General features: G+C 41.5%; 2 protein-coding genes across 2 annotated transcripts in view; one reads left to right on the top strand and one right to left on the bottom strand.

Annotated features, from left to right (window-relative positions):
* PAQR3 (progestin and adipoQ receptor family member 3) overlaps positions 1–27,703 on the bottom strand; it is a 288,454-nt gene that overhangs the window by 93,737 nt on the left and 167,014 nt on the right. The window lies entirely within an intron of this gene.
* Positions 2,300–27,703, top strand: part of BMP2K (BMP2 inducible kinase) — a 70,355-nt gene continuing 44,951 nt past the window's right edge. The window contains 10 exon segments of the mRNA XM_053465903.1: positions 2,300–2,754; positions 3,051–3,172; positions 3,774–3,833; positions 5,373–5,500; positions 6,415–6,547; positions 8,340–8,443; positions 14,521–14,597; positions 16,776–16,863; positions 21,856–21,931; positions 24,008–24,213. Coding sequence (XP_053321878.1) covers positions 2,300–2,754; positions 3,051–3,172; positions 3,774–3,833; positions 5,373–5,500; positions 6,415–6,547; positions 8,340–8,443; positions 14,521–14,597; positions 16,776–16,863; positions 21,856–21,931; positions 24,008–24,213 — 1,449 coding nt within the window.

Raw genomic sequence — 27,703 nt, 5'->3', positions numbered from 1 at the left:
ATCCACACTGCCCACACAGCAATCACACTCCTATCATACGCAGACAACCAGTAAATGCTGATACCTAGGCATGATGGGACTGTGCTTGCTGTGATTGCTGTTAGCAATCACACTCCTATCATGCCAGGTCAGCCAGTACATGCTGGTACAGGGTGGCTGTAAGTGATGACCCCATACTGCTGGCAGCATCAATACACAAGGGGGGCAGCTAGCTAGGTTTCAGCATGTACTGGCTGACTTGGCATGATAGGAGTGTGATTGCTAACAGCAATCACAGTCCCATGATGCCTAGGTTCCAGCACTTACACATCCATGCTATCACACACACACACTAATTCATTCATATACTCATTCATTCACAGATTAATTCCCTCAATCATGCATACGGATTCAAACACCCCACCCCCTTACCTGCACTGCAGCTCCTCGATGCCGCTCACAGACTTCAGCAGAGGGCGCGGCCTCCCTCTGCGTTCTCTGGTACTGCACAGAGGAAGCAGGACTGGAGCAGAGTCATGTGATGTCACGTGAACTCTGCTAGGTTCCGCTTCCTCTGTGCAGTACAGAAGGCCCTCCCACAGGTAAGTAGCAGGGCTCGAGGTGCGGCCCGCGTAAGATCGGTTGCCCTGGCTGCCGATCTTACGTGGGCCGCACCCTCTCTCTCCTCCGCATTAAAAAATAAAATAAAAAAAAAGACGGGATTTAAAGTCGCATTGCAACTTTATTCCAAATTCGGCAGGGGGGCAACGGGGGGGGGTCAAGGATTAACCTTGCCCCCCTGTAGCGACACCTGCTTTGTCTTACTGACATTTTCCTCATTTATTTAGACCGGGGATAGGTTGGGTTCTAGTTAGGTGGGGTGGCGGGGTAGGGGTTTCTGGGGGTTGTGTTATCCTTTCTTTGATTTGGGGTTGCAGAGCTCACTGTTTCCATGGTATATTGATCTGTGTTCATATATGCTCTGCTATTTTCTGTTATCAAGAGATTTGTGACCCGGCTATACGCTCTGTGTCTACCCCTGTGTTACTTTTCTTTCTTTTGTTACCCTCTTCTCTTCTTCTCTTGGGGGGGAGTTCCTCCCGGCTTCTTGTCTACACATGGAAAAATACATGGATCCGCCGCCTAAAACATCCACCCGACAAAGCAAGACCAGAGATAAATCCACGGCGACCCTTAGGCCTCCACCTTCCCTTGGGTCAAACGCTGTTGCAGCAGAGGGGCAACCTGTGTCCGGTGCTTCCTTAAAAGATCCGCTGACGGCTCAAGACCTTGTTGCAGTTATATCCCCGCTCTTGGACGCCAAGCTTGACAAATTGTCTGATTCTATCAATAGCGTTCTTGCTGAATTGGTCTCTCAGGGCCAGAGGATTACTACTCTAGAATCCAGAGTCTCTGATGTGGAAGATGAGAACGTCTCCATGGCTGCATCCCTCCGTTCGCAAGATCTACTAATCTCATCACTGCAGGAGCGTATTGATGATCTTTAAAATCGTAGCAGACGCAACAACCTGCGCCTAGTTGGCCTGCCTGAGGAGGTTAAGGGCACAGCGTTACACGACCTAGTTACAACCTGGCTTCCCCAGTCCTTGGGCCTGGTGTTTCCTCAGGGTGCATTGGTCATTGAACGAGTGCATCGCATTGGTCAGCTTCCTGCCTCCTATTATGCCTCGTCTGTAGGGTGTTTGGGGGGGCTGGCTGGGACCTCCCTAGACCGACCTGTTCCGGCTTATTCTATGTTTTATCTCTTCCTCCGCGGGGCATCGGGTGAAAACCTGGCTCTGTTGCCATAATAGCTATGATGCAACCCGATAATAGGTGTAATGCGCCATCTTCCTTGCGTATTGTATCGTGGAATGTAGGTTTAAACACCCCTGTCAAGCGTAAAAAACGTTCTCACCTATCTCAAACGTTTGCGCCCGGATGTTATTTATCTCCAGGAAACCCATTGGTGTGACCCTGTAAAAAACACGCTAAAGGCGCCGTGGCTGCGCGCTTGTTACTCCGCTATGTACACCAAGAAATCTAGAGGTGCCACTATCTTACTTTTCAAAAAGTTGCCTTTCATTGTCGAATCAGAGATTGCTGACCCAGAAGGGCGATACATTGTTCTCACAGTCAAATTGTTTAATGAGTCTTTTACTTTTGTCAATTTATACGCTCCAAATTCTGGCCAGTCCGCTTTTTTGGCCAAAGTCTATTCGTTATTGCTAGAGATTTCGACCCCTAACGTTATTTTGGGGGTGATTTTAACTTAGTCTCTGGTTCTTCCTCCCGCCCTCTCGGACTCTCCTCCCTACCCATGCTGGATCACCTCCGTTTGCGGGATGCTTGGCGGTTTCTTAATCCAACGGATAAATACACGTTTTACTCTCATCCCCATAACTCGTTTTCCAGGCTGGACTACCTGTTCCTTCCTGAATTATTTCTTCATAGGTTGAGGGATGCCCACATAGGCCAGATAGTGATTTCTGACGATGCTCCCATTTGGATAGAGGTCTCTTTAAATTCCCCATATCAGATGTCCCGTAATTGGAGGTTTCCTAGCTACCTATATACTTCGGAAGCGTTTAAGCAATTCCTGATTGCCAAATGGAATGACTATGCTGATGATAACCATGTCCATCTGGACGACCCTGACTTATTCTGGGGTGCTTCCAAACCAGTTCTACGGGGCCACATCATTGCATATGTGGTGGGACGCAGGAGAGAGGCCGATGCTAAACTTATCCGACTTACGGAGGATCTCTCTAAGGCGTATGTTGCTCATAAAACTCATTCTAGTCCTGCTACCCTTAAAACATATAAAGAGGTTAAATCTCTCTATGATGCCTGGGTTACTGAGAAGGCACAGCTTTCCTATAATTACACGCGCAACGCCTTTTTTCGCTGGGGCAATAGACCCGGTAAGCTTTTGGGCAACCTTATCCGCCACTCTAAATCCAAATATCATAGTGTAACTCAGCTTCGTGACAGTTCTCAGGCGGTCGTGACTGAACCCGATAAAATCACACAACTCTTTGCTGACTATTTTGAGGATTTCTATTCCTTAGAATGATGCTTTACCTGTTTCGGCAGGCTGATATTCCTAAATTGACGCCTGACGACCGTGAACGTTTGGTTAAACCGTTTACCCCCTCCGAAATTGCTGCTGCCATAAAATCCCTTCCTATCGGTAAATCCCCGGGACGAGATGGTCTGGGAGCCAAATATTATAAATTACTCTCTACTTACTTACCGACACATCTTACTGATGTTTTTAATGGATTTCTACAAGGAAAGATACCCCCGAAGGAATTTATGGCTTCCCGCATTATAGTTATTTCGAAACCCAACAGGGACCCTGCCCTGCTCTCCTCTTATCACCCTATCTCCCTGCTAAACCAGGATCTTAAAATATATGCCAAAATCATGGCTTCTCGACTACAACCTGAAGCTTACCTCCCCCTCTCAAACGGGTTTTGTTAAGGGTCGCCACTCTACACGAAATATTAGAGGCCTTATTTCGGCAATCTTTACTGCTAAACTTACAAATAGTAAAGCCTCTATCGTAATTAGTTGTGACGCTGATAAGGCTTTTGACAGAATTTCCTGGCCTTATCTTGTTAGTTTCTTTAAATTCCATCATTTTGGTTTACCCTTTATACAGATGTTTCGAGCACTGTATCATTTGCCTATGGCTCAAGTTACAGTGAATAATGTGAATTCCCACTGGTTTTCTCTAGGCAGGGGTACTCGTCAGGGCTGTCCTCTGTCCCCTCTTCTTTTTAACCTAGCACTCGAGCCCCTCATACGTGTTGTTGAGCGTTCCGTCGAGCTTGAGGGAATCCGAATAGGTGAGGTTGAGCTCAAAATCGCAGCCTTTGCTGACGATCTTCTATTATATCTTTCCAACCCTAAAGCGGCAATGCCATTCCTTCTTAATCTATTTGATTGTTTTCATAAAGCCTCAGGATTTCTCATAAATAAGCTCAAAACAGAGGCGCTTCCCATTTTTCCTCAGGCTAAACGTGGCTGGGGAGGGACGTTCCCCTTCAATTGGACCCAACTTCCCTCTTTGAAATATTTGGGTCTCATTATCCCTACAATTTTGGCACACCTTTATAAACTAAACTTTTCTCCTCTGTTGCGTCAAATGGAGGATTCTTTCAAAACCTGGTCCAAATTTAACCTCTCCTTCTTGGGAAGATGCCACTTGTACAGAATGGCCTTTTTCCCCAAACTTTTATATCCGATCCATATGTTGCCTCATACCTTAAGAAGAAAAGATATCCAACATCATAATGCACTACTGCATAAATTCCTGTGGTGCAATAAAAAGGCTAGAATTTCACTGGTTAAACTCCAACAGCCTGCTCGCAATGGAGGGGTGAATCTGCCTAATCTATCGGACTATAATCTGGCATTTAACTATCGTTTTGCGGCTGATTGGTTGCGGGGCGGGTCTAAATTCACCAATGTGTCCCTGGAGCAATGCCTGTCTCCTACCATTTCTTTGGCCTCTCTCCTGCATCTATCTAAAGCTGACCTACCCCCAGAGCTTGTCTCCAACCCATTACTGTATCACACTGTAAAGGCTTGGGGGCGTGTTAGACGGCGCCTGGGCCTGGAGGTCCACTACTCTAAATTCCTGCCATTGATCCGTAACCCGCACTTCCAGCATGGGAGGGAGGATGTTGTCTTTCGACGTCTGGCCCGGGTGGGGGGTCGCACCGTTGGCGATTTTCTGGACCCACGTGGGGGTAAATTGTTGTCATTTTTGCAGCACCAGTCTAAATTCCCTACTGTTAACGTTCACCCTATTCACTACTTTCAAATTCGTCATTATGTTAATACCCTGCTTCCTTATCTCTCTGGGGCTAATTCTAACAGTCCCTTAGACCAGGTAACGGTGTTGTCCCCCGTCATAATGCTCAAGATGTCAACAATCTATAGTCTGATCAGGCCTGTCATCGACTGGGAGTCCCACGGCGCAGGTCTTCCCTCCTGGAGGGCTGATTTTCCAAATCTAACTTCGAACCAGATTCTTCGAGCGTATATGTTCAATTCTAAAGTCCTGGTTTCTAGGGACTATAGTGAAATGTTCCTCAAGATTGTGCATAGAGCGTATGTCACCCCTAAACTTCGGTTTTTAATGGGCTTAGCAGATCACTCCCGATGCTTAAAATGCCAATTACCTGAGGCCGATCTTCTGCATGGCTTGTGGTCTTGCAGCTCTATTGCCCCATTTTGGGATGCCCTACAAACATACATCAACGACACTCTGGGCATTCGTTTTGTAATATCTGTTGAATGGGCTATTCTTGGCATATTCCCTGACCACATTCCCCCACCTGTAGCGAGGACTAAATTTCTCTTGCTCATACTTTCCGCAGTGGCAAAACAGGCAATATTGTCCCAATGGATTGATCCTCAACCTCCGTTGCTTCCTTTGGTTCTGTCGCGACTGCAATTTTTGTTTCATATGGACTGGCTTGAGGCTGTCCTTCATAAGGAGAGCAAGGTCAAATATCTTTTCAATCGCTGGTCCCCATTTATCGCTACACTAGATAACGCCACCAGGTTGTCACTGTTTCAAACGTTCAATACCACGGAGTGGTATTGTCTTCAGGTCCTCAAAGGTATTCGCCCCATACCAAGGTTCTGATCTCGTTGCGGGACAGGACGTATCTGTGTTGTGGCCCGGTGTTCTGTGATTGAGGAAGTGTTTTTACCTCCACTGTATGTGTTTTTGGAATTGTGCATTACTTGTACCTGTATGCATCTAGTCTGTCACCATGTCTATATGTAACATTATTTTTATGCTGTATGCTTTGTCTTCTCTGTGTAATAAAGAAGTTTAAAAAAAAATTAAAAAAATAACCTTGTTTCAAATGGTGTGTGCCTTTTTTAAATTCCCAATCCTTTTCTATGACTGCATGTCTGTATATTATGGACAATCATTGCAATGTGAATTCTGTTTTATAAGAGCATGTCCTACCAATCTTGGCTGTGTGGAAAACCCAGTATAAGGAACTAAGGGTTATGCTTGTGTGTATTGGAGGGAATCTGCTGGCAGACTTCATCTGTTGTCAGATATTACTGTGAAGACTGTATGTGTTAGAGAAAAGCAGGTTGTGATCGCTAATTTGAGCAGTTTTTCCAGAGCCATAATTGGTCTGCTGGGTCAATATTCCTAACCTATTTGGAATTAAAGAGTTACATACATTTACATCTATCTGCATATCTCAGCCTAAATTTCTAAGTGCTTTGGACATTTTACACTTTTATGAATAAAGAGCAATGCTGTTTTTACATAGTCTCTCCCCTTATTGTCTCTCTCACCCCACACCTCTTTCTGTGCTATACATGTATTTTCACTCTGAGATGCAATAAAATGGTGCAAGCTTATAAATATGTTATTTTTTTTATTTTTAGGCACTTGGCTGTTTACTATACAAGCTGTGTTTCTTTAGTCTCCCATTTGGGGAGAGCCAGGTCGCTATTTGTGATGGAAGTTTCACCATCCCTGATAATTCACGTTTTGACCACAAACTTCACTGTTTGATAAGTAAGTTAAAAAAAATAAACTTTTATTCTTTTTCCGTGACCAATTTATGACAAATGGTTATTTTAAGACTCATAAACATTTGTACATAAAAAGCCTGCCAAAGATTATCTGGAATGTATTTTATTATTGTTGTTTTATGATCCTGTTTGTGCCTACACTTCTCAGTCCCCAGGCAGACAAAATATTTTTATTTTCTTTTATACTTTTTTAGTAATAGTAACATTTTAGGTCTGCTTTAGTTTCTGTAACTCAGGTAGAGTAAGATTAATTATTCATTTATATGAAAATATACATTTAGGCTTACAGATTTAGATGTGGTTATTGAGAAAACAAAATTCCCAAATTTAAAAAAAAAGTATATAACAATCTGATAGAGTGGTACAGTGCTCTAATAAAGTAAATGTATACTTTGAGGTTTGTATGCGTCTGGTGTGTATTTTGAGGGTTGTAGGCACCCTTGAACAGGATTAGAAAGAATACATCTTTGTTTTGTACATATCATAAATTTGGAATACCACATACACTGGTTGTTTAAAATACACAAAAACAAACAAAGAATGATCTCCTGATTGGGCTATGTACTTTGCCCACCTATATCTCTAACTACTCATGGGTACGCAGCTAATCCAGGCACCTGAAAACAAGATACACATCGCAATATCAGTGTTTTGGTAAACCTGGTCTCTCTAGCTCAGTTCAGTAACCTCGTCTCAGGCCACACTCTCTTTATCTGACTAATTGGTCTGAGAGCTATCTTTTATACCACCTGGCCACATCCCTGAATGACTAATTAGTCCTAGGTGTATCTTGTTGCCTACATTATAGAAATTTACTATGTCTCCTCTTTTTCTATAAAACCTGTCACACCAACTAATTAATAATAATATATAAATTATATATAATAGTATAAGACAAAGTGATTAAACACAAAATGCAGCCTTTAAATTATAGGTTAATTTATTAAAGGTAAAGAGTTAATCAAAACCTATATCCCCATGTGAAAAAGTAATTGCCCCCATAGCTGTTTGTGCTACCCTTGGCGGCAACAACTATAATCAGATGTTTGTAAACAATGGCTGAAATCCCAGAGCCTTAGAAATGGCTTTGGAACCCTTTCTAGACTGATAGATGTTAATGACTGTTTCTTATCTGTTCTCGGATTTCTTTGGATCCTGGCTTTTTTGAGACCTTTCAGCCATCTTCACTTTGCAAGACATGTTCTATTTAATTGCTGGTTAGATTCAATAGCACTGCCAGTTATCATGCCAGAGAGTGCCAATTATTCATTTCATGTGGTTAATTGGTAGATTTAGTGACTATTGGGGGTAGGTAGGTTTTCCTTTTATACATGAAGTTGTCGTTTAAAAAATGCTTTTTGTGTTTACCTGGGTTATCTTTGTCTAATATTAAAATTAGTTTGATGAGCTGTACGAAAAATATGCAAAAATAGAAGAAATTGGGAAGGGGCAAATACTTTTTCACAGTAATGTAGGTTGGAATTGTGTTAGTGTGCATTCTAAAAAGATCTAAGAAGCTGGTATCTGTATTGAATTGTTTTGTGTTGGGTTATATTTACTCCATGCTTTTCAGAAGGTGCGGTTGTATTTTATCGAGTTAGTGATGTAAACCAATAGGACTTATGTAGGTTTTTAGTCACAATAGTAGTCATATAGAAAGTTTTGTGGGCTTCATCTTTCCACAGTTCTTTTTGTTGGTTAAAATGGTGTAGATTGTAACTAGAAAACACTCAAAACAGAATCTGAATTGTCTGGCTTCTTGTAAACCTTTACAGGGTACATGCTGGAACCCAATCAAGAAGAAAGACCTGACATCTACCAAGTTTCCTATCTTGCTTTCAGACTAGCTAAAAGGGACTGTCCAGTACCCAACATCCTTGTGAGTATTTGCCATCTTATGCATGTTAAACAGATATTTAATAAAGATTCTAGCTTTTTAGCACAGTAATTCTGAGAAAATTTGATTGCGTAGCCATATAAATTGCAAAGTACTATAAAAAACAGTGTAGATAAGTCTTCTCCCTTTCAATCCATCCATTTCTTATTATTTATTTTAGTTTTATTTAATATTCATAGAAACATTGGATTTGACAACAGAACCATTTTGCCAATCTAGTCTGCTCATTATATCCGGAACTTACAGGTCCATGGTGCTTGTATTTAGGATAGCCATGTGCCTATATATGTTAAAATTCCCTAACTGTATTAACCAGTTTCCCCAATTTTTAAACCAATTTGAATGTGTCATTTCTACTTATATCATTCAATAGGTGTCAGGGAATTTATATGGTCTGATAGTATGCCAGCCATTTTGAAACTAATTAACAATGCACATACCATTGCTATCACTGCAACTGCACCATGATTTCCTGATGCAGCACTGTTGCTCAGTTTTCACCTTACTTCTAGTAACTGAGCTCTGCTCTCAGGAACTGATCTCTGTACATAATATATATTAGGGCTGCAACAACTAATCAATATTAATTGATAATGAAAATTGTTGCCAACAATATTCATTATCGATTATTTGAATCGATTATAAGTAGACTTGTGCATTCGTCTTCTGCGAACATGAACACGAAGAGTGCGTTTCCGTGTTCGTTCCGAAGACACGCTGAAGAGAAGACAGCGGCGGTAAAACGTAGGCGAAGACGAAGACACACACCACGAAGATCTTCGTGATTGTCTTCGCCTTCGTCTACCACTCTCCCCGATCCCTTCCCCTTCTAACTTACCTTGGCATCGCGGCATCGCGGCAGTTCACGGAAGTGGAAATCCGCAGGTTCGCCGTCACGGGTTACATGGCAGTGCGAATGAGCCTATTGGTCGCCTACAGGGACCTCCTCTGCCATCAACCAATTGGTTGATGCCAGAGGAAGACCCTGCAGATGACCAATAGGCTCACTCGCATGGCCTTTGTAACCCCTGACAGCGAACCTATGGATTTCCATAATCCATAGGTTAAAGGGCCGTGCAAGCAACCAATAGGCCCACTCACACGGCCAACAAGTGCACCAGGAGCCTAAAAGTCTGTACGAGCGACCAACTTTTAAAACCCCAATACTGCAACTTACCTGGCAGATCCCACTGGTCTCCCTGTTCTATCAGTTAAATGTCCGTACAAGCGACTTTATTGGTCGTTCGTACGGACATTTAACTGATAGAACAGGGAGACCAGTGGGATCTGCAGGACAAGTTACAGCACCAGGAGCCTAAAAGTCTGTACGAGCGACCAACAAATAGGGTCTGTAAAAGTACAGACTTTTAAAACCCTAATGCAGTAACTTACCCGGCAGATCCCACAGTTAATAAATGATAGAACAGGGAGACCAATGGTATCTGCCGGACAAGTTACGGCACCAGGAGTTTAAAAGTCTGTACGAGCAACCCTATTGGACACCAGCAGGGGGCAGACGAGCCCCCTGCTGACGACCAATAGAGTTGCTCATACGGTCATTTAAACTCCTGGCGCCAGAGCTGCTGCGGTACGCGTTAACCCCGTGTTAACCCCTTAACCGAAAAAAAAATGAAGAAAAACCGAACACGAACAATGTCCACGAATATTCGCAGAGGAGAAGACAGGAGCAGGCGAATATTCGCGGAATACGAAGATTTTTTTTTTTCCCGAAGACGAGCACGAAGACGAACACGAAGAGCCCCCTGGTGCCCAAGTCTAATTATAAGATGAGGGTTTTTTCAGACCATGAGGTCCCTTATAATCCGACCTCAAATAGAGGCTGGATAATAACACTGAGATCCAGATCCCCCACACCGCTGCAGGTGACCCCGATCCTTCTCTCTGACAGCCGGTGGGGGGTGTCTGTGCAATGTGCGCAGACAGCCTCTGCTACTGTCCTCCACTTCCGCCAGGGGCTTCTATGATGGAGCACTGACGTGACGTGATCTTCCGGTGCTCCACCATAGAAGCCCCGGCGGAAGTGTCGGCCAGCACAGCGGAGGTGGTCCGCGGAGACATCATCCGCTACTGACGGCACTTCCATTGGGGCTTCTATGATGCTCACCAGCTGCCCCTACTAGACACCAAGGAGTCTGGAGCATGGGGGGGGGTAAGTCAGGGGGTCCTGAGGAAAGTCAGCAATGACTGAAACGCCGACTTGACTTTAAATAAAGAGAAATTGTTAATTTAAAAACCTGGAGTGCTGACCATCTTTTGAAAGTGCTTTATATGGAAACTGCTGGTTACTAGCACCAGGCTTGGGAAATTTGGAGTGGTGTGCAATAGACTTTGTGAGTAAATATATACACAATATATTGCATTGTGTATTTATTTTTTGTCTATTTATTTTTTAATAACAGCCCCTTGTTTTATTAGGATACCTCTCATCGTGCATTTAAACGCACACCACAGAGTTGTATCGGAGATTTCCCCATTATCGTTAATTGCTATGAAATCTTTGGCCAGAGTGGTCAATTTTTCTTGGAATGATGGAGATGATAGCAATGATTCATTAAGTCTCCAATTGGACCTAGATTTAAATTCTATCTTGTTTTTAATTTCAATCGTCACTGGAGCATGGTCCGACCATGTCCTAACTCCAATGGTAGCAGAATTACAGATTTCTAAAGTTTTGCTATCCGACAAAAAGGTATCTATTCTTGAATAAGATTGGTGTACAGCAGAGTAAAATGTAAAATCTTTTACCGAGGGATTATTTGTCCTCCACATATCAAATAAATTATTCCCTGCAATACATAATGAAAAAGATTTGGCCAAAGATTTCAATTTAGCATCAGGATAGTTCCCATGTTTCATAGTTTTATCCAGCTTGACATCTTGGATACAATTCATATCCCCCCCTATAATCACATATCCTTTTGCAATAGCATATGTTCTATCAATTACCTTTTCAATATATTTAACCATAGAAGTGTTCGGGGCATATATGTTTACAAAAGTATAAGTAACATCATTCACATTGCATACAAGGATCCCATATCTTCCTTCTGAGTCACACTCATAATGGATTTTATCGAACTTGATTTTATCATTTATAATAATTGCAACTCCTCTTTTCCTCTTATGCTCAAGACTAGATACATATACAGATGAAAACTTTTTATATTTCCATTGAAGGGGGGATCCTTTTATCCAATGGGTTTCTTGTGCAAAGCAAATATCAATGTTATCTCGAATCAACAAATCATACAGAAAACTTCTTTTATGCGGAGAATTTAAACCTTGGCAATTGATAGACATCAATCTAAGTGTCATTTAGATTGCTTGTCTTTCTCTCTATCAGCCTCTGACATCTAATCTTACAAATAAATTCAAAAACATATACATTCATACAATTAATACATATAGAACTTCTATGTATTTTTTGCCCCGTCATTATAAAGGGCTGTTCCATGCGTAGGTGCCAACCTGGGCCAGATCTTAAGTTTCGGGCAGGAAGGAGAAAGAAAAAAAAAAAAAAAAAAAAAAAAAAAGGAACTGTATATTTGTATAGTATATAGTGCAACTTCTCCTTATCGGGATATACCCGCTTGAGTGTGTAGAATTCCTAGGGATGTATATGTAATATTTATAATAAGTGTTCTCGTAAATTAAGTCGTGTACAGAATCTTCTGCATTTGCGGGTTAATCTCGCATAGAAACATGTGAAATATTTAGACTTGTGTATAATTCATGAGGTGAAGGAAGGAGAGGAGAAGAAAAAAAAAAAAAAAAAAAAAAAAAAAAGAAAGAAAAAAAAATAAAAAAAAAATCAGAAGATATATATATGTGATATGTGATAGTCTTCTACATTAAGGGATTGTTCCCACGTGTAATTTTTAATATATATAGAGTGTGTGTGATATTAATGTGCAAAGTATATGTGGGAGGAAAGAAAAAAAAAAAAAAAAAAAAAAAAAAAGGGAACTGCATATTTGTATAGTGTATGGTGCAACTTCTCCTTATCGGGCTATGCCCGCTTAAGTATGTGAAATTCATAGAAATATATATGTGGTACTTATAAAACGTATTCTCATAAATTAAATTGTGTACAAAATCTTTACATTACAGTACATTAGCGGGTTAATCCCGCATAAAAACTTGTGAAATATATAATCCTTTGTATCATTCGTATAGCGAAAAATATATAATAGTAATCTTCTTCATTAAGGGATTGTTCCCATGTGCACATATTAAAATATGTATAGAAATGTGTGTGATGTTTATGTGAAAAGTAAATGAATAAAGGGGAGGAAAAAAAAAAAAAAAAAAAAAAAAAGGAAATAAATGTGGGGGCGGACTATTGTATTATCCAAAAGGAACCTATAATATAATATACTTAATCCTTCATTTTACATTCAATAATATAAATTTCTTTGCCTCCTCTGGATCAGAAAATGAAAAAGACTTTGAATCATGCAAAACAAGAAACTTCAGGGGGGAGCCCCATTTGTATTTAATGTTAGTATCAGCAAGCAATTTAATGCAGTCCTTAAATTGCCTCCTAAAGGCTCTTGATGCATAGGAAATGTCAGAAAGAAGAATTATATTCTTATATTTTTCTTGACTTGAATTTTTCTTGAATTCGGATACAAATGAGTTTTTTATGTAAGGATTATGGAAGCGAACTAAGACATCTCTTGGGGTTTCTACATTCTGTAAATCTTTTGGTTTATTCATCCTATGGAATTTTTCAAATGGAGCATTTCCTACTTTGTCTTCATTGACAAACCCCAATACAAGTTCCTTTAAATAATCTATTAAAGATGAGCTTTTAATTTCTTCAGGGATCCCTCTTATTCTCAAATTTTTACTCCTAGATAGATCTTCGAAGTGAGTTAGTTTAATTTCCATTGCTTGGATGTTTAACCTAAGATCGTTATTTTCTTGTTTCAGAGATTCAATTTCAGATTGTAGCCCCTGCATTATCATAGATTGAGCAGTAAGCTTATTTGCTATGTCTTCCATTTTTGTCTATTTATTAAAGCATATGTTTACACCTATTTTAGCAATGTCAATTTTTCTTATATCAGGGGGGCGTAAGACATATCAGGAGCCACAGTGGCATAAATGGGCTATAAGGCATATCAGGGGGCACAGTGGCATCTCAGTGGCATATAGGAGTAAAAGGCATATCAGGGGGTACGGTGGCATATCAAGGGTAAAAGCCATATCAGGGGCATGGTGGCATATCAAGGGGCTATAAGGCATATCAGGGGCAAAGTGGCATCTCAGTGGCATATAGGGCTATAAGGCATATCAGGGGGCACAGTGGCATATAGGGGGTATAAGGCATATTAGGGGACAGTGGGGCATATCAATGGCATATAGGGGGCTATAAGGCATATAAGGGGGGTATAAGGCATATCAGGGGTCAGAGTGGCATATAGGAGGTATAAGGGGGCACAGTGGTATCTCTCTATAGGAGGGTATATGGGGCAGAGTAGCATATAGGGGGTATAAGGCATTTCTGGGGCAGAGCGGCAAGCTGGGGGTGAGATGTGCATAACTGGGCAAAAATAGTTTACATGAATATTTACTAGTAAAGTTTTTTGGGTATTTTTGGGGTTCTTGTTAAAATATAGCTTTAATTATGTCAGTAAAATAAGAAAGCAAAATGTGAAATGCCATTGTGATGTGTGTGGAACTTCTTAATAAAAATTTGCATATTGTTTTTTTTACCCGATTAATCGAAAAAATAATCGGCCAATTTATCGATTATGAAAATAATCGTTAGTTGCAGCCCTACTTGGGAGTCTAATAAAGATGCTTATTGAATAGGTACTCCTGGTTAACTAGCATCATTCACTGAAGCTAGGATATTACAGTCTGAATGCAAACAGCGTTTTAAGATCAGAAAGGAACAGTGAGGCAATTAGCATTTTTATCTGATCCGTTTACATTGTCAAAAACAGCACTTTTCATATGGAAAGAAATTTGTTGGTATTATGTGAAATAAACAATAAACAATTGTACAGAGTAAATTATTTATTTTGAAGAATTCTCCAATACCACCTGCACTTCCGGAACCAATGACCGCCAGTGAGGCTTGTAAGAAAAGTCAAATAAAAGCAAGGTATCTTTCTATTTCTAAAAGAATTTTAGTCCTAAGATATCTATTTAGGGTTCCCAGCAGAGCTTATGATTTAGGTCCTGATTGCTACGGACGATAATTATTTAAAAATGTTTGGAAGTTTTTAGAAAAGGGGAGGTCAAATAGTTATTATAACACATAGTGTATGCTGTTATTGGCCATTAATGTTTTATTATAATAAGAGATGCTTTTGCTTTTTATACTGCAGATGGTATATACCCACAAAGTCACATAAAAATGGACTAATGGATGTATTGTAATTGATTCACACCCATTCTGCCTGAATGAACCTTATTTCCTTAAATGGACAGTCTGCTACCCCAAAACCTCACTAAATGTGAATGCATATTAAAATTTAATATGTTTAAGAAATAATTTAACATGCATGTTTAGGAGCATACCTTCTGCAAATGCTGTACCTCTGGAGCTGCAGAGGAATGTCTTCTCACTCTCTGTAATTCCCACTAATTTTGGCTAGGCAAGAAAAAAGTCTCAGTGAAGTCAATGGAAGCACCAAGTAATCATGAGTGGAGAGTCTCTTTAGACTCTGAGGAAATCGCATGGACCTCCGTGGGCAAAGCTGAGCAGCATTTAATATAAAGCAAAGGAACTGGGTACAGTGAAATATCTTGTGCAGGATATTGATGATTCTGAAAATGTGGCCGGAGTGTAGTATTCTCCACCCACAACTAAAACACATGCACATACTAAAACATAAACTCAACCTTACATAATACATTTATACACACTATCGCCCTCCTCTCCTTCGCAGCCACTAACTATAGGCCTACTCCTGACATTCTAATACTATGCACTGACACACACTCATGCTAACAACATATACTCACACATACGCTAACACACTCAATACTAGTACACACTCAATAACACAAACATTATCCCATTATTCATGTAGATTAAACACTTCTCCCTCTATGTTATCCCCTCTCTCCTTTTTAACTTACTGAGAGCCTTGTCTTCACTGCAGCCTGAATTCTCAGTGCGAGCTGCCACACTGCTGGAGCCCTACTACTGCCATGCACCCAGTGCACACTCCTTAGCACCTACCTGTGGCTATGGAAGCAAAACAATTGTTAATTACAAAGTAACATCCAGCCATCGTATGCATTAAAGTGCCAATGAGAGCTGTAATGTACCTTCAACTGTCATTATGCAGGAACTTTGAAAGTTTCTCCTGCAAGAAAAGCCATCATAAAGTTAGTAAAGTGAGAGAGAATTCTTCACCTCACAGCATAGTCACCTACAACTCATTGTTTAGGGAATAAACTCTGCTGTTGATAATAATTCAGATATCACAAGTAGGCAAAATTTGGCATTTGCAAGTAACCCCAACTATATTATTTGCCTGGTTTATGGTAGTTTTAGTGTTATTCACTAAACACAGCACATCAGTGAGGGATTTAGTATTGCTCGCCATCTTGTAGTGTTTATTGGCTAGCATCAAATTCATAGGCGTACATTAAAGCTGTATGAAAATAAAGGAAGCAAACCATTGTATACTTATTCAGATTGTATACATTTTTTTCTTCTTATGAGGGATAAATAATTAAAAAAAAAAACTCAACTTGGAATATAGGAATATATATCTTCTACTGCAAACTCAAATGGAGGCAGCAAGATTTATTCACTTAACAGTAAGTTTTAGGTAAGCTAAGATGAGTTGCAGTGTGTAAGTATATATTATTCAAGGCTAAAACCCAAACGTGTTTCTCCCGAAGGAAAGAATTGTCCCTATATCATGCATAGTTGCATTTTTCAAGAAATACCAATGCACCTTTGTTTAAGGCAGGGCCAACCAGGACCTTCTTACAGCAAAATAATGCAGAGGTTTGCCTTTTTTAATGCATAGTCATTAATGCATAAGCCAATAAATTCAGTTTGCTGAATAAACCACGATATAATTTACTACTGCAAACTTACTACTAAGTTTGTTGAACTGACATACCTTGTGCCTGAATAATGAACATATGCATAGCATATCAAAATATGGGGTATATTGTGGATATTCTGAAATGGTTAAACCAGAATTACATTTCTGTCACTGCTAAGATAATATAGATACCTCAACAGATATTGTAAACCAACTTTCAAAGGGAAATTGAATGTTGCAACAGCAATAATTTTTTATTCATATTGCAGGATGACAGACACTCTTGGGCCTACAAAGACATCCATCACACCACGACAGAGACCTAAGCCATGTGTCAGCACGGCCCCGACCAGTAGCGTACCTAGCGGGGGGCGGGGGGGGCGGTCCGCACCGGGTGCCGCTCATCAGGGGGGTGCCAACTTGCCGGCACCCGGCACCCCTCCAGAGACGGACAGTAATGTCCGCCGCTGGAGGAGCAGGCTCGCAAGGGAGCGGTATCGGAGGTCTTTAACAGACCTCCGGCTCCCTTGAGTGATTTTAAGCCGGTTCCCCTGAACCGGCTTAAAATCACTCAAGGGAGCCGGAGGTCTGTTAAAGACCTCCGATACTGCTCCCTTGCGATCCGCACGGCAACTGCTGCTGTGCAGAGGGCACTGTGGGCGCGGCTTCAGTGCCGCCGGGATCTGACAACAAACCCCGGCGGCACTAAAGCCGCGCCCACAGTGCCCTCTGACCCGGAAGAAGACAGAAGAAGAGGAGCGAAGAGGAAGACTGCTGTAAGAAGAAAAGAGGTAGAAAAGAAGGTAGGAAATCATTCATTAAGACTGAGTGACAGTGAGAGTGGATTGGTATGTGTGGAATGTGTGGATTGGTATGTGTGGAATGTGTGGATTGGTATGTGTGGAACCTGTGGATTGGTATGTGTGGAACCTGTGGATTGGTATGTGTGGAACCTGTGGATTGGTATGTGTGGATTGGTATGTGTGGAACCTGTGGATTGGTATGTGTGGATTGGTATGTGTGGAATCTGTGGATTGGTATGTGTGGACTGGTATGTGTGGAACCTGTGGATTGGTATGTGTGGATTGGTATGTGTGGAATCTGTGGATTGGTATGTGTGGACTGGTATGTGTGGAACCTGTGGATTGGTATGTGTGGATTGGTATGTGTGGAATCTGTGGATTGGTATGTGTGGATTGGTATGTGTGGATTGGTATGTGTGGAATCTGTGGATTGGTATGTGTGGTATGTGTGGAATCTGTGGATTGGTATGTGTGGATTGGTATGTGTGGATTGGTATGTGTGGAATCTGTGGATTGGTATGTGTGGTATGTGTGGAATCTGTGGATTGGTATGTGTGGAATCTGTGGATTGGTATGTGTGGAATCTGTGGATTGGTATGTGTGGTATGTGTGGAATCTGTGGATTGGTATGTGTGGAATCTGTGGATTGGTAAGTGTGGATTGGTAAGTGTGTGAGAGTGATGGGTGTTATGCTGTACCATTTCCAATGTCTTTTTCATTATAATTATGCTCTAAAGTACATCATAACTCCCATCACTCTATACTGTTCCATACAGTGGCAGAGCTGGGAGACAGAGGCCTTGCACCCCCAGCGCAGGGTGCTGGTCAGGTTCTATGTGGGCAATGTGGACGCTGGCTTTGGGGTGTGCAATCTGTGATCTATGCCTGTAATTTAGGGTGTTTTATCTATAACTTTAATGCTGAGTTTTTATGTGAATTACAATTGATCAATACCTGAAAAGCTGGGTTTGTGTGTTAATGTGTTGGTCTATATCTGCTATGCTATGTTTCTATACATTATTTATGTTTACCAGCAAATACAGGATTTGTATGTCTTATTCAGTTGATCAATACCTGGGGTGCTGTTTCCATGTGTTGTTTATTTGATCTATACCTTCAGTGCTGAGTGATTTCCAGTTGATCTATACCTGCAATGCTGGGTTTGTGTGTTCTGTTGATTTATACCTGCAATGCTATGTTTCCATACATTATTTATGTATACCTGTAAATACAGGATATTTATGTCTTATTCAGTTACACGTGCTGTTTCCATGTGTTGTTTATTTGATCTACACCTGAACTACAGGGAGTAATTAAAAGAGAGTTGTGGTTTAGTGACGTAGGGGACAAATGGACTTTGGGGATGATTACGGGGAGAGGACCTCCCAATGTCACGGTGCAGTCAGAAGAAGGGAAGGCTGTACTCAGTAGCGTACCTAGCGGGGGGCGGGGGGGGCGGTCCGCACCGGGTGCCGCTCATCAGGGGGGTGCCAACTTGCCGGCACCCGGCACCCCTCCAGAGACGGACAGTAATGTCCGCCGCTGGAGGAGCAGGCTCGCAAGGGAGCGGTATCGGAGGTCTTTAACAGACCTCCGGCTCCCTTGAGTGATTTTAAGCCGGTTCCCCTGAACCGGCTTAAAATCACTCAAGGGAGCCGGAGGTCTGTTAAAGACCTCCGATACTGCTCCCTTGCGATCCGCACGGCAACTGCTGCTGTGCAGAGGGCACTGTGGGCGCGGCTTCAGTGCCGCCGGGATCTGACAACAAACCCCGGCGGCACTAAAGCCGCGCCCACAGTGCCCTCTGACCCGGAAGAAGACAGAAGAAGAGGAGCGAAGAGGAAGACTGCTGTAAGAAGAAAAGAGGTAGAAAAGAAGGTAGGAAATCATTCATTAAGACTGAGTGACAGTGAGAGTGGATTGGTATGTGTGGAATGTGTGGATTGGTATGTGTGGAATGTGTGGATTGGTATGTGTGGAACCTGTGGATTGGTATGTGTGGAACCTGTGGATTGGTATGTGTGGAACCTGTGGATTGGTATGTGTGGATTGGTATGTGTGGAACCTGTGGATTGGTATGTGTGGATTGGTATGTGTGGAATCTGTGGATTGGTATGTGTGGACTGGTATGTGTGGAACCTGTGGATTGGTATGTGTGGATTGGTATGTGTGGAATCTGTGGATTGGTATGTGTGGACTGGTATGTGTGGAACCTGTGGATTGGTATGTGTGGATTGGTATGTGTGGAATCTGTGGATTGGTATGTGTGGATTGGTATGTGTGGATTGGTATGTGTGGAATCTGTGGATTGGTATGTGTGGTATGTGTGGAATCTGTGGATTGGTATGTGTGGATTGGTATGTGTGGATTGGTATGTGTGGAATCTGTGGATTGGTATGTGTGGTATGTGTGGAATCTGTGGATTGGTATGTGTGGAATCTGTGGATTGGTATGTGTGGAATCTGTGGATTGGTATGTGTGGTATGTGTGGAATCTGTGGATTGGTATGTGTGGAATCTGTGGATTGGTAAGTGTGGATTGGTAAGTGTGTGAGAGTGATGGGTGTTATGCTGTACCATTTCCAATGTCTTTTTCATTATAATTATGCTCTAAAGTACATCATAACTCCCATCACTCTATACTGTTCCATACAGTGGCAGAGCTGGGAGACAGAGGCCTTGCACCCCCAGCGCAGGGTGCTGGTCAGGTTCTATGTGGGCAATGTGGACGCTGGCTTTGGGGTGTGCAATCTGTGATCTATGCCTGTAATTTAGGGTGTTTTATCTATAACTTTAATGCTGAGTTTTTATGTGAATTACAATTGATCAATACCTGAAAAGCTGGGTTTGTGTGTTAATGTGTTGGTCTATATCTGCTATGCTATGTTTCTATACATTATTTATGTTTACCAGCAAATACAGGATTTGTATGTCTTATTCAGTTGATCAATACCTGGGGTGCTGTTTCCATGTGTTGTTTATTTGATCTATACCTTCAGTGCTGAGTGATTTCCAGTTGATCTATACCTGCAATGCTGGGTTTGTGTGTTCTGTTGATTTATACCTGCAATGCTATGTTTCCATACATTATTTATGTATACCTGTAAATACAGGATATTTATGTCTTATTCAGTTACACGTGCTGTTTCCATGTGTTGTTTATTTGATCTACACCTGAACTACAGGGAGTAATTAAAAGAGAGTTGTGGTTTAGTGACGTAGGGGACAAATGGACTTTGGGGATGATTACGGGGAGAGGACCTCCCAATGTCACGGTGCAGTCAGAAGAAGGGAAGGCTGTACTGACTCTCACAGTCTTCCCCTGATCTGCAGTTGAGGGCAGTACAGCATAATCCCTATCACTATACATCGATCTAGACATTTACAATAATGCAGCATAACCCCTACCACTATATACTAAGCCAGACACTGAAGTGGTAGGCCTACACCACATCAATGGCTTTGTATATAGTGATATGGGTTATGCTGCATTATTGTAAATGTCAGGCTCAATGTATAGTGATATGGATTACGCTGCCCCACCGTCAATGTGTGCTCAGTATAAAGTGATAGGTGTTATCCTGTATCACCGGCATATGTGGGCCTCAGTATATAATAACAGTTATGTTGTACCACCGTCAGCGCGTGCCTCAGTATATAATGGAAACAGTTATGTTGTACTACTGTCAGCGCGTGTTTCAGTATATAATGATAGCAGTTGTGCTGCACAACTGTCAATGTCTGCCTCAGTGTATAATGATAGTTATGTTGTACTACTATAAGTGTCTAGCTCAGTATATAAAGATAGCGGTTATGCTGTACCACCATCAATATCTGGCTCAGTTATAGTGATAGGTGTTATGCTGTTCCACTGTAGTATCTGGCTCAGTGTATAGTGATAGGAGTTATGCTGTTTCACTGTAATGTTTGCCTCAATATATAATGAAATTACTTAAGCTGCACCACCGTCAATGTCTGTCTCAGTATAGAGTGATAGGCATTATGCTGTACCACCGTCACTGCCTGGCTCAGTATATAGTGATAGGTGTCATGCTATACCACAGTCAGTGTCTGGTTCATATGGTATATATAATCATGAGTCGACATGGCAACACCACTATATATGCAAATGCTTAAATAAAAAGAGAACAATGTTATGGTGACTCCTGATTATAATATCAGAATTTTTTTTAGTTTATAGTGTCTTTAGCTGCTTAGCCAGTACTTAATTTGTAATGTTTGTCACTCATTTGTTAGGTCTTCTTAGAAACTTGTTGTGTTTGTTGTTTTTTGGGAGGGGGGGTTATTAAAGAAAGCACTATTATATGTTCAGTAAATGTTATTTAAACCTATTTATTTTACTTACAAGTTATTAATTTATTTTTTCAGATTTCTTGTTTACAGTTGACATACAGTTTACAAATTGGTGCAATAAATATTCTTGCCAACATAATTTTGTAGATGTCTTTACATTTGGGGGGGGGTGCCACTTACAGGATCCGCCCCGGGTGCCAAATACTCTAGGTACGCCCCTGGCCCCGACTAAGGTGCTTCCTATCCAGACCTCAGCTACCTCAGTCAAGATGCGTGTGGATAGTATTCCAAGTCACCATAGCCATAGTGGTAATTTTCAAAATAATTAGACAAGGTGATAAGTGTAAAAAAAAAATAATAGGAGTTGCTAAACTGGCATCAGGTGTTTACAGAAACCATGTAGAAAGTAATTGCCAAGTTCTTTTTTCTTGTTTAAAAGAACTTAAATAGAAATGTTCTTTAGATCTTCCATAATAAGCATTCGGTCTACATTAGTGATGAGCCACAAAAAAAAGTGTCTTCAAATATTTTAACACCTCCTTAAACATTGTTTTAATATAGTGAACTTTATTAAAAATAGAAATGTTACAGACCACATACACAAGGATAGGCAAAGTGTCTGTACAAGGACACCAGTGTCCGTAGCAAGGTTTGTGAAGCTCCTTAAAACATCATTAAATTGTCCACCACAGACTCCAGTAAATGTCCACCCAGAGCAATGTTGGTGCCTACCCCTGCACGTACATGCTTTACTCCTACTACTCAAGAAAAGTTGGATGTATACTCTAGCTTAAGTAGGATTTTAGAAGAGATATGTCACTCTCTTAGTTTGGGCTTCCTTTTGCAAGAACAATGCCCGCGGAAACAGAGCAACACTGACAGTCACTTCCAGCTCTGGAAAAAGGGGAATAACCCTTAATTAAATAGGATTTTCCCTTGAATTGTACTATAGATACATATGTATAATTATCGTTAGATTATAATCCATTTGAGCACTGCACTCCACACCCTTTTTTTTTTTTTTAGATGTCCAATTGTGCTGAGTAACTTGGTGTTAAATGTGAATAAAATATACCAAATACCGTATTTGCTCGATTATAAGACGACCTTGATTATAAGACGACCCCCCAAAATCTGAATATTAATTTAGGAAAAAAGAAAAAGCCTGAATATAAGACGACCCTAAAGGAAAAAAGTTTTACCAGTAAATGTTAATTCAAGTAAACTATTTTTTTTAATAAAAGCTATGATTGAGAAAAATATTTTTTTTGTTTTTATTTCCTTGTATTTTCCAACCTGTCCCCCAGTTACGTACATCTGCCCCCAGGCTTGCCACACCAATATGGCACTGTGGCCCATGATATGCCTTTTAACCCTCTATATGCCACTGTGCCCCATGGTATGCCTTTTGACCCCCTATGTGCCACTCTGCCTCCAGAAATGCCTTATACCCCTATATCCCATTCTGGCATTTAGGGGGTTAAAATGCTTATTATGGGGCAGAGTGGCATATAGGGAGGTATAAGGCATTCCAGGAGGCAGAGTGGCATTAAGGGAGTTAAAAGGCATTGTATAGAGCACTCTGCCTCCAGAAATGCCTTATACCCCTATATGCCACTCTGGCATTTAGGGGGTTAAAAGGCATATTATGGGGCAGAGTGCTCTATTAAATGCCCCCTTAACGCCTTTTGACCCCCTATGTGCCCTATGCCCCCATTTAACACACACACACACACACACACTTACTTACCGGTGCTTCCAATTTCCTGCTGTATTGCCGGGGCAGCGGGTTGACGTCTCCTTCCGCTGCAGCCGGAAGGAGGTGGAGTTGGCAGCAGGGGTTTGTCTGCGTCCGTCGCTTATACCTTCCCCGGCTGTCAGAGATCAGAGTTCCCCGCACCACTGCTAGCCACACCTCCTTCCGGCTGCAGCAGACGTTGTCTACGCGGATCGCGTAGACGTCAACCCGCTGCCCCGGCAATACAGCAGGAAGCACCGGTAAGTGTTTGTGTGTGGGGGTGTTAAATGGGGGGGGGACAGGAGGATCCAGGTCCCCTGCAGCCGTGCGGGGGATCTGGATCTTAGTCTCATAATCAGACCTCTATTTGAGGTCTGATTAGAAGACGACCCCGATTAGAAGACGAGGGGTATTTTTCAGAGCATTTTCTCTGAAAAAAACCTCGTCTTATAATCGAGCAAATAGGGTAATTCTGTGTAAATGTAACACAATCAGCATGATTAAGGACAAATTATGTTATGGATTGTAGATGAATACTCAAAGTGAAGTAGCTGTGGCCTTGACCTTATTTATTCTAGGAAACGTGTAAATGTAAATTAGGTATAATTTAGGTATATTAATTAATATAAAGTATCCTTTTTATTAAGTAGTGTCAACGACTGCATCAGATAACTGTCTTGAAACACTGCTGGCTCAAGATAGCAGCCAGCCGCCTGCTCAGCAGCACAGGGTCTTGCAGCAGTTACAGCAAAGTGATTGTAGGCTACAGCAAGGTGATTGGCAGCTACAACAGCTGTCTCGAGTACAACAGCACCACCATCAACAGCTACTCCAGGAAGCCTACATGCAACAGGTAACCTATATGCCTTCTTACCAATGATCTGTTTATTAGAGGTGCCTCTCTGAGGGTAGCAAGCACTACTCCAACCCCATCATCTGAAGCACTGACACAAAGAGGTTCCCTTGTGTGGTTGTGAATAATGGAGTTTGTGGAGATCTACATTCCTGTAGCACAGACCTCTGTGAACTCCTTTGTAGTTATTGTATTGATATAAATAGTAGAAAATTCGTTAATTATTTGCAATACATCACAGAACACTAGCCCAGGGCATTTGCACCTTTTATTCTGTTTTCACATTTTAAATGTGCATTAAGAATGTTTTTTGATTTGTAAACATTTAATTATAATACAACTGAATCAAATTATACGCTTATCATTTTGTTGTATGTTTAGAAGTGTACTTTGATGCATCCTTTGATTTCTGTTAATTAAATGAAGATTTTTCCATGAAATAAAATCACACATTTATTCTCACTTTTTTCTTTTTTTTATTAATTTTTCTTTTCATCTTGTATTAATTACATGTAAAAAAAAGGACTGCTTGGATAGGGATGAGTTGATTGAGTCAGGATGATCTGTAGAGTTTGTTGGTTGTTCAGGTGGCTTGATTAGGATGCTGGCTGAATGTTATGAAGAAAGTGTGTACGCTCCTCAAAAAAGTCTGACAGATCGGGGTATGGAATTTTAGCGAAAGTGTACAGAACGTGTCAAATCTGTAATATGAAAGTGGGAAGAGTTAATGATGCTAGAAGAGAGATGCAAAGAGGGCTGTTAGGAGTGTAAGAGGGTAGAGATGTAGGGGAGTGGAGTGTTGTTAAGGGTTCTGTAGGTCAATGGACCACTAGAGTGATTGGGACAGTGGAGCACCAGATGAGGAATGGTGGCAGAGAAAGATTAGTCATTACATTAAATTTATTTATATAGATTCCATAGCACTTTACAAGAGTAGAATACAGTCAGTAGAATACATTTAAAATCACAAACAATCTCAAACTGGTACGAGAAGAGAAGAGGGCCCTGCTTTTGCAAGCTTATAATCTAGTCTATTGAGGGAAAAGTGAAACAGTACGAGAACGACTGCTTGGATGGGGATGAGTTGGGCGTGTCAGGATGAGCAGTAGAGGTTGTTGGTCATTCAGATGTCTTAGAAGCTATGAGGAAAGGTTCTATTCTCAAAAGAGGTAGGTTTTCAGATAGCTTTTGAAATTTGCATATGAGGGGGAACATTTGTACATAATGAGAAGGTAATTTCAGAGAAGGGGTACAGCACAGGTGAAATCCTGGATGTAGGAGTGGGAAGAGGTAATGATGTAAGAAGAAAGACATGATCATGAGAGCAACAAAGAGGGTGGTTGGGGGTGTATTTGGATAGGAGGGTGAGATACATGGGGGTGCAGAGTTGTTAAGGGCTCTGTAGGTAAGGGTTAGAAGTTTGAATTTGAGAACAGATTAAAGCAATGAAAGGCAAGAAAGGGGGAGACCAGTTATTAGGGAGTTGCAATAATCCAGACGACAACAAGTGAGTGGATTAATATTTTGATGGTTTCTTGTGTTTGGGAGATGTTTTTTTAGGTGAAGGCAGCAGGATTTGGTGAGGGACTGTATGTGAGGGATGAAGGAAATGTGACACCAATGTAGCAAACCTGGTCTGTCGGTTGGATAGTGGAATTAACAACAGTGATATAGATATGTGAGGAATTGTGGACAGCGAATGACGGGGTTACCATAAGCCCACTCTTGGAGATGTTGACCTTCAGGTAATGGAACGCCATCCATGATGAAATTCCAGAAAGACAGTCAGGGATGCAAATTAAAAGAGAGAATGAACGATCTGGAGAGGAAATATAGATTAGGGTGTCATCTGCATACGAGTGGTAGGGATTTGAACCATGAAACTGTGTCACGGATGATATGAGCATAAAGGGTTTGTAGAAGGAGGGGGTGGTCAATTGTGTCAAAGGCAGCTGAGAGGTCCAAGAGTATAAGTAGTGAAAAATGGCCTTTGTTTTAGCGGTGAGGATGTTGCTAGTCATTTTAGTGAGAGTGCAAGATCTGTGGAAACTAGATTGTAGAGGGTCAAGCAGACAGTTTGTGGATAGTGACTCCATTTGATTAGAAGTTGTTTGTTCCAGCAGTTTGGATGCCAAGGGGAGATGGGAAACTGGACTTGCTGTGGGATCAAGGGAAGGTTTCCTTAGGATGGGAGAGAAGATGACATGTTTAAATTATGATGGGAATACACCACGAATTAGGTAAATACAATCTTAATTGAACAACATGATGTATTACACTGTGTCATTTATTCAACATAAATGGACCCAAAAAAGGAGGAGAAGCGATGTGTGCAAAATTAGTACACCGTATGACTCAATAGCTTGAAGAACCACCTTTAGCAGCAATATCTTGAAGTAATTGTTTTCTGTGTGACTTTACAGTCTTTATCAGTCAGAAATGTTGACCCACATTGCTTTACAACTTTGCTTCAGTTCATTGAGGTTTGCATGAATTTCTTTATGCACAGCTCTCCTAAGGTCCCACCACAGCATTTTAATCAGGTTGAGGTCTGGACTTTGCAAACATCTTGATTTTTTTTTTTTCAGCCATTCTGTTGTAGAATTGTTGGTGTGCCTGGGATCATTTTCCTGTTGCATGACCCAATTTCAGCCAAGCTTTAGCTGTCAGACAGATGGTCTTGCATTTGACTCTAGAATACTTTGGTATACAGAGGAATTCTTGGTCAACTCAATGACTGCAAGGTTCCCAGTTACTGTGGTTGTAAAACAAGCCCAAATCCTGAACCCTCCACCACCGTGCTTCACACTTGCTATGATGTGTTTTTGCTGATATGCTGTGTTTGTTTTTTGACAAATGTGGTGCTGTGCATTATGACCAAACATCTCCACTTTGGTCTCGCCTGTCCAAACCACGAGACTTCGTTCAGATGCAACTTGTAAATCTATCTAAGCAGTGCTGCCATGTTCCTTTTGGAGAGAAGAGACTTTCTCCTGGGATGAGGCCAAACAAACCATACTTGTTGTCAGGAACTGGGTCCATACAGATGACTGCATTGACCCAGCGCGCCCAAAGATTGTTATGTCAGGAACTGGGTCCATACAGATGACTGCATTGACCCAGCGCGCCCAAAGATTGAGTGCAGGAGTTACGGTGCAGTAGCAGAGTTGGACAGGGCCTGGTGCAGTACGACAGCACTCTCCCGGTGGGCATCTAGGGTTGTGCAGCCACATGGAGCAGGCATGAGACATAGCACTGGAATCATGTGCAGGATGCTGCAGGCTGGGAGTATGGAAGCTAAGCAAAGGATATAGCAGAAACATAACAAGCAAGGAGGACAGAGCAAGGAACAGAGAGACCGAGCAAGGAACATAACCAGACAAGATATACATGATACAGGGCACAAAAGGGAACAAGGCAAGGAAAACTCAGGATCTGACATGAACAAGACAGGACACCCCTCTAGCGGGGTTACCAGACAGGACACCCC

This window comes from Spea bombifrons, chromosome 1 (assembly GCF_027358695.1).
Source record: "Spea bombifrons isolate aSpeBom1 chromosome 1, aSpeBom1.2.pri, whole genome shotgun sequence".
Classification (NCBI taxonomy): domain Eukaryota; kingdom Metazoa; phylum Chordata; class Amphibia; order Anura; family Pelobatidae; genus Spea; species Spea bombifrons.
This window is presented reverse-complemented; position numbering and strand designations above follow the sequence as displayed.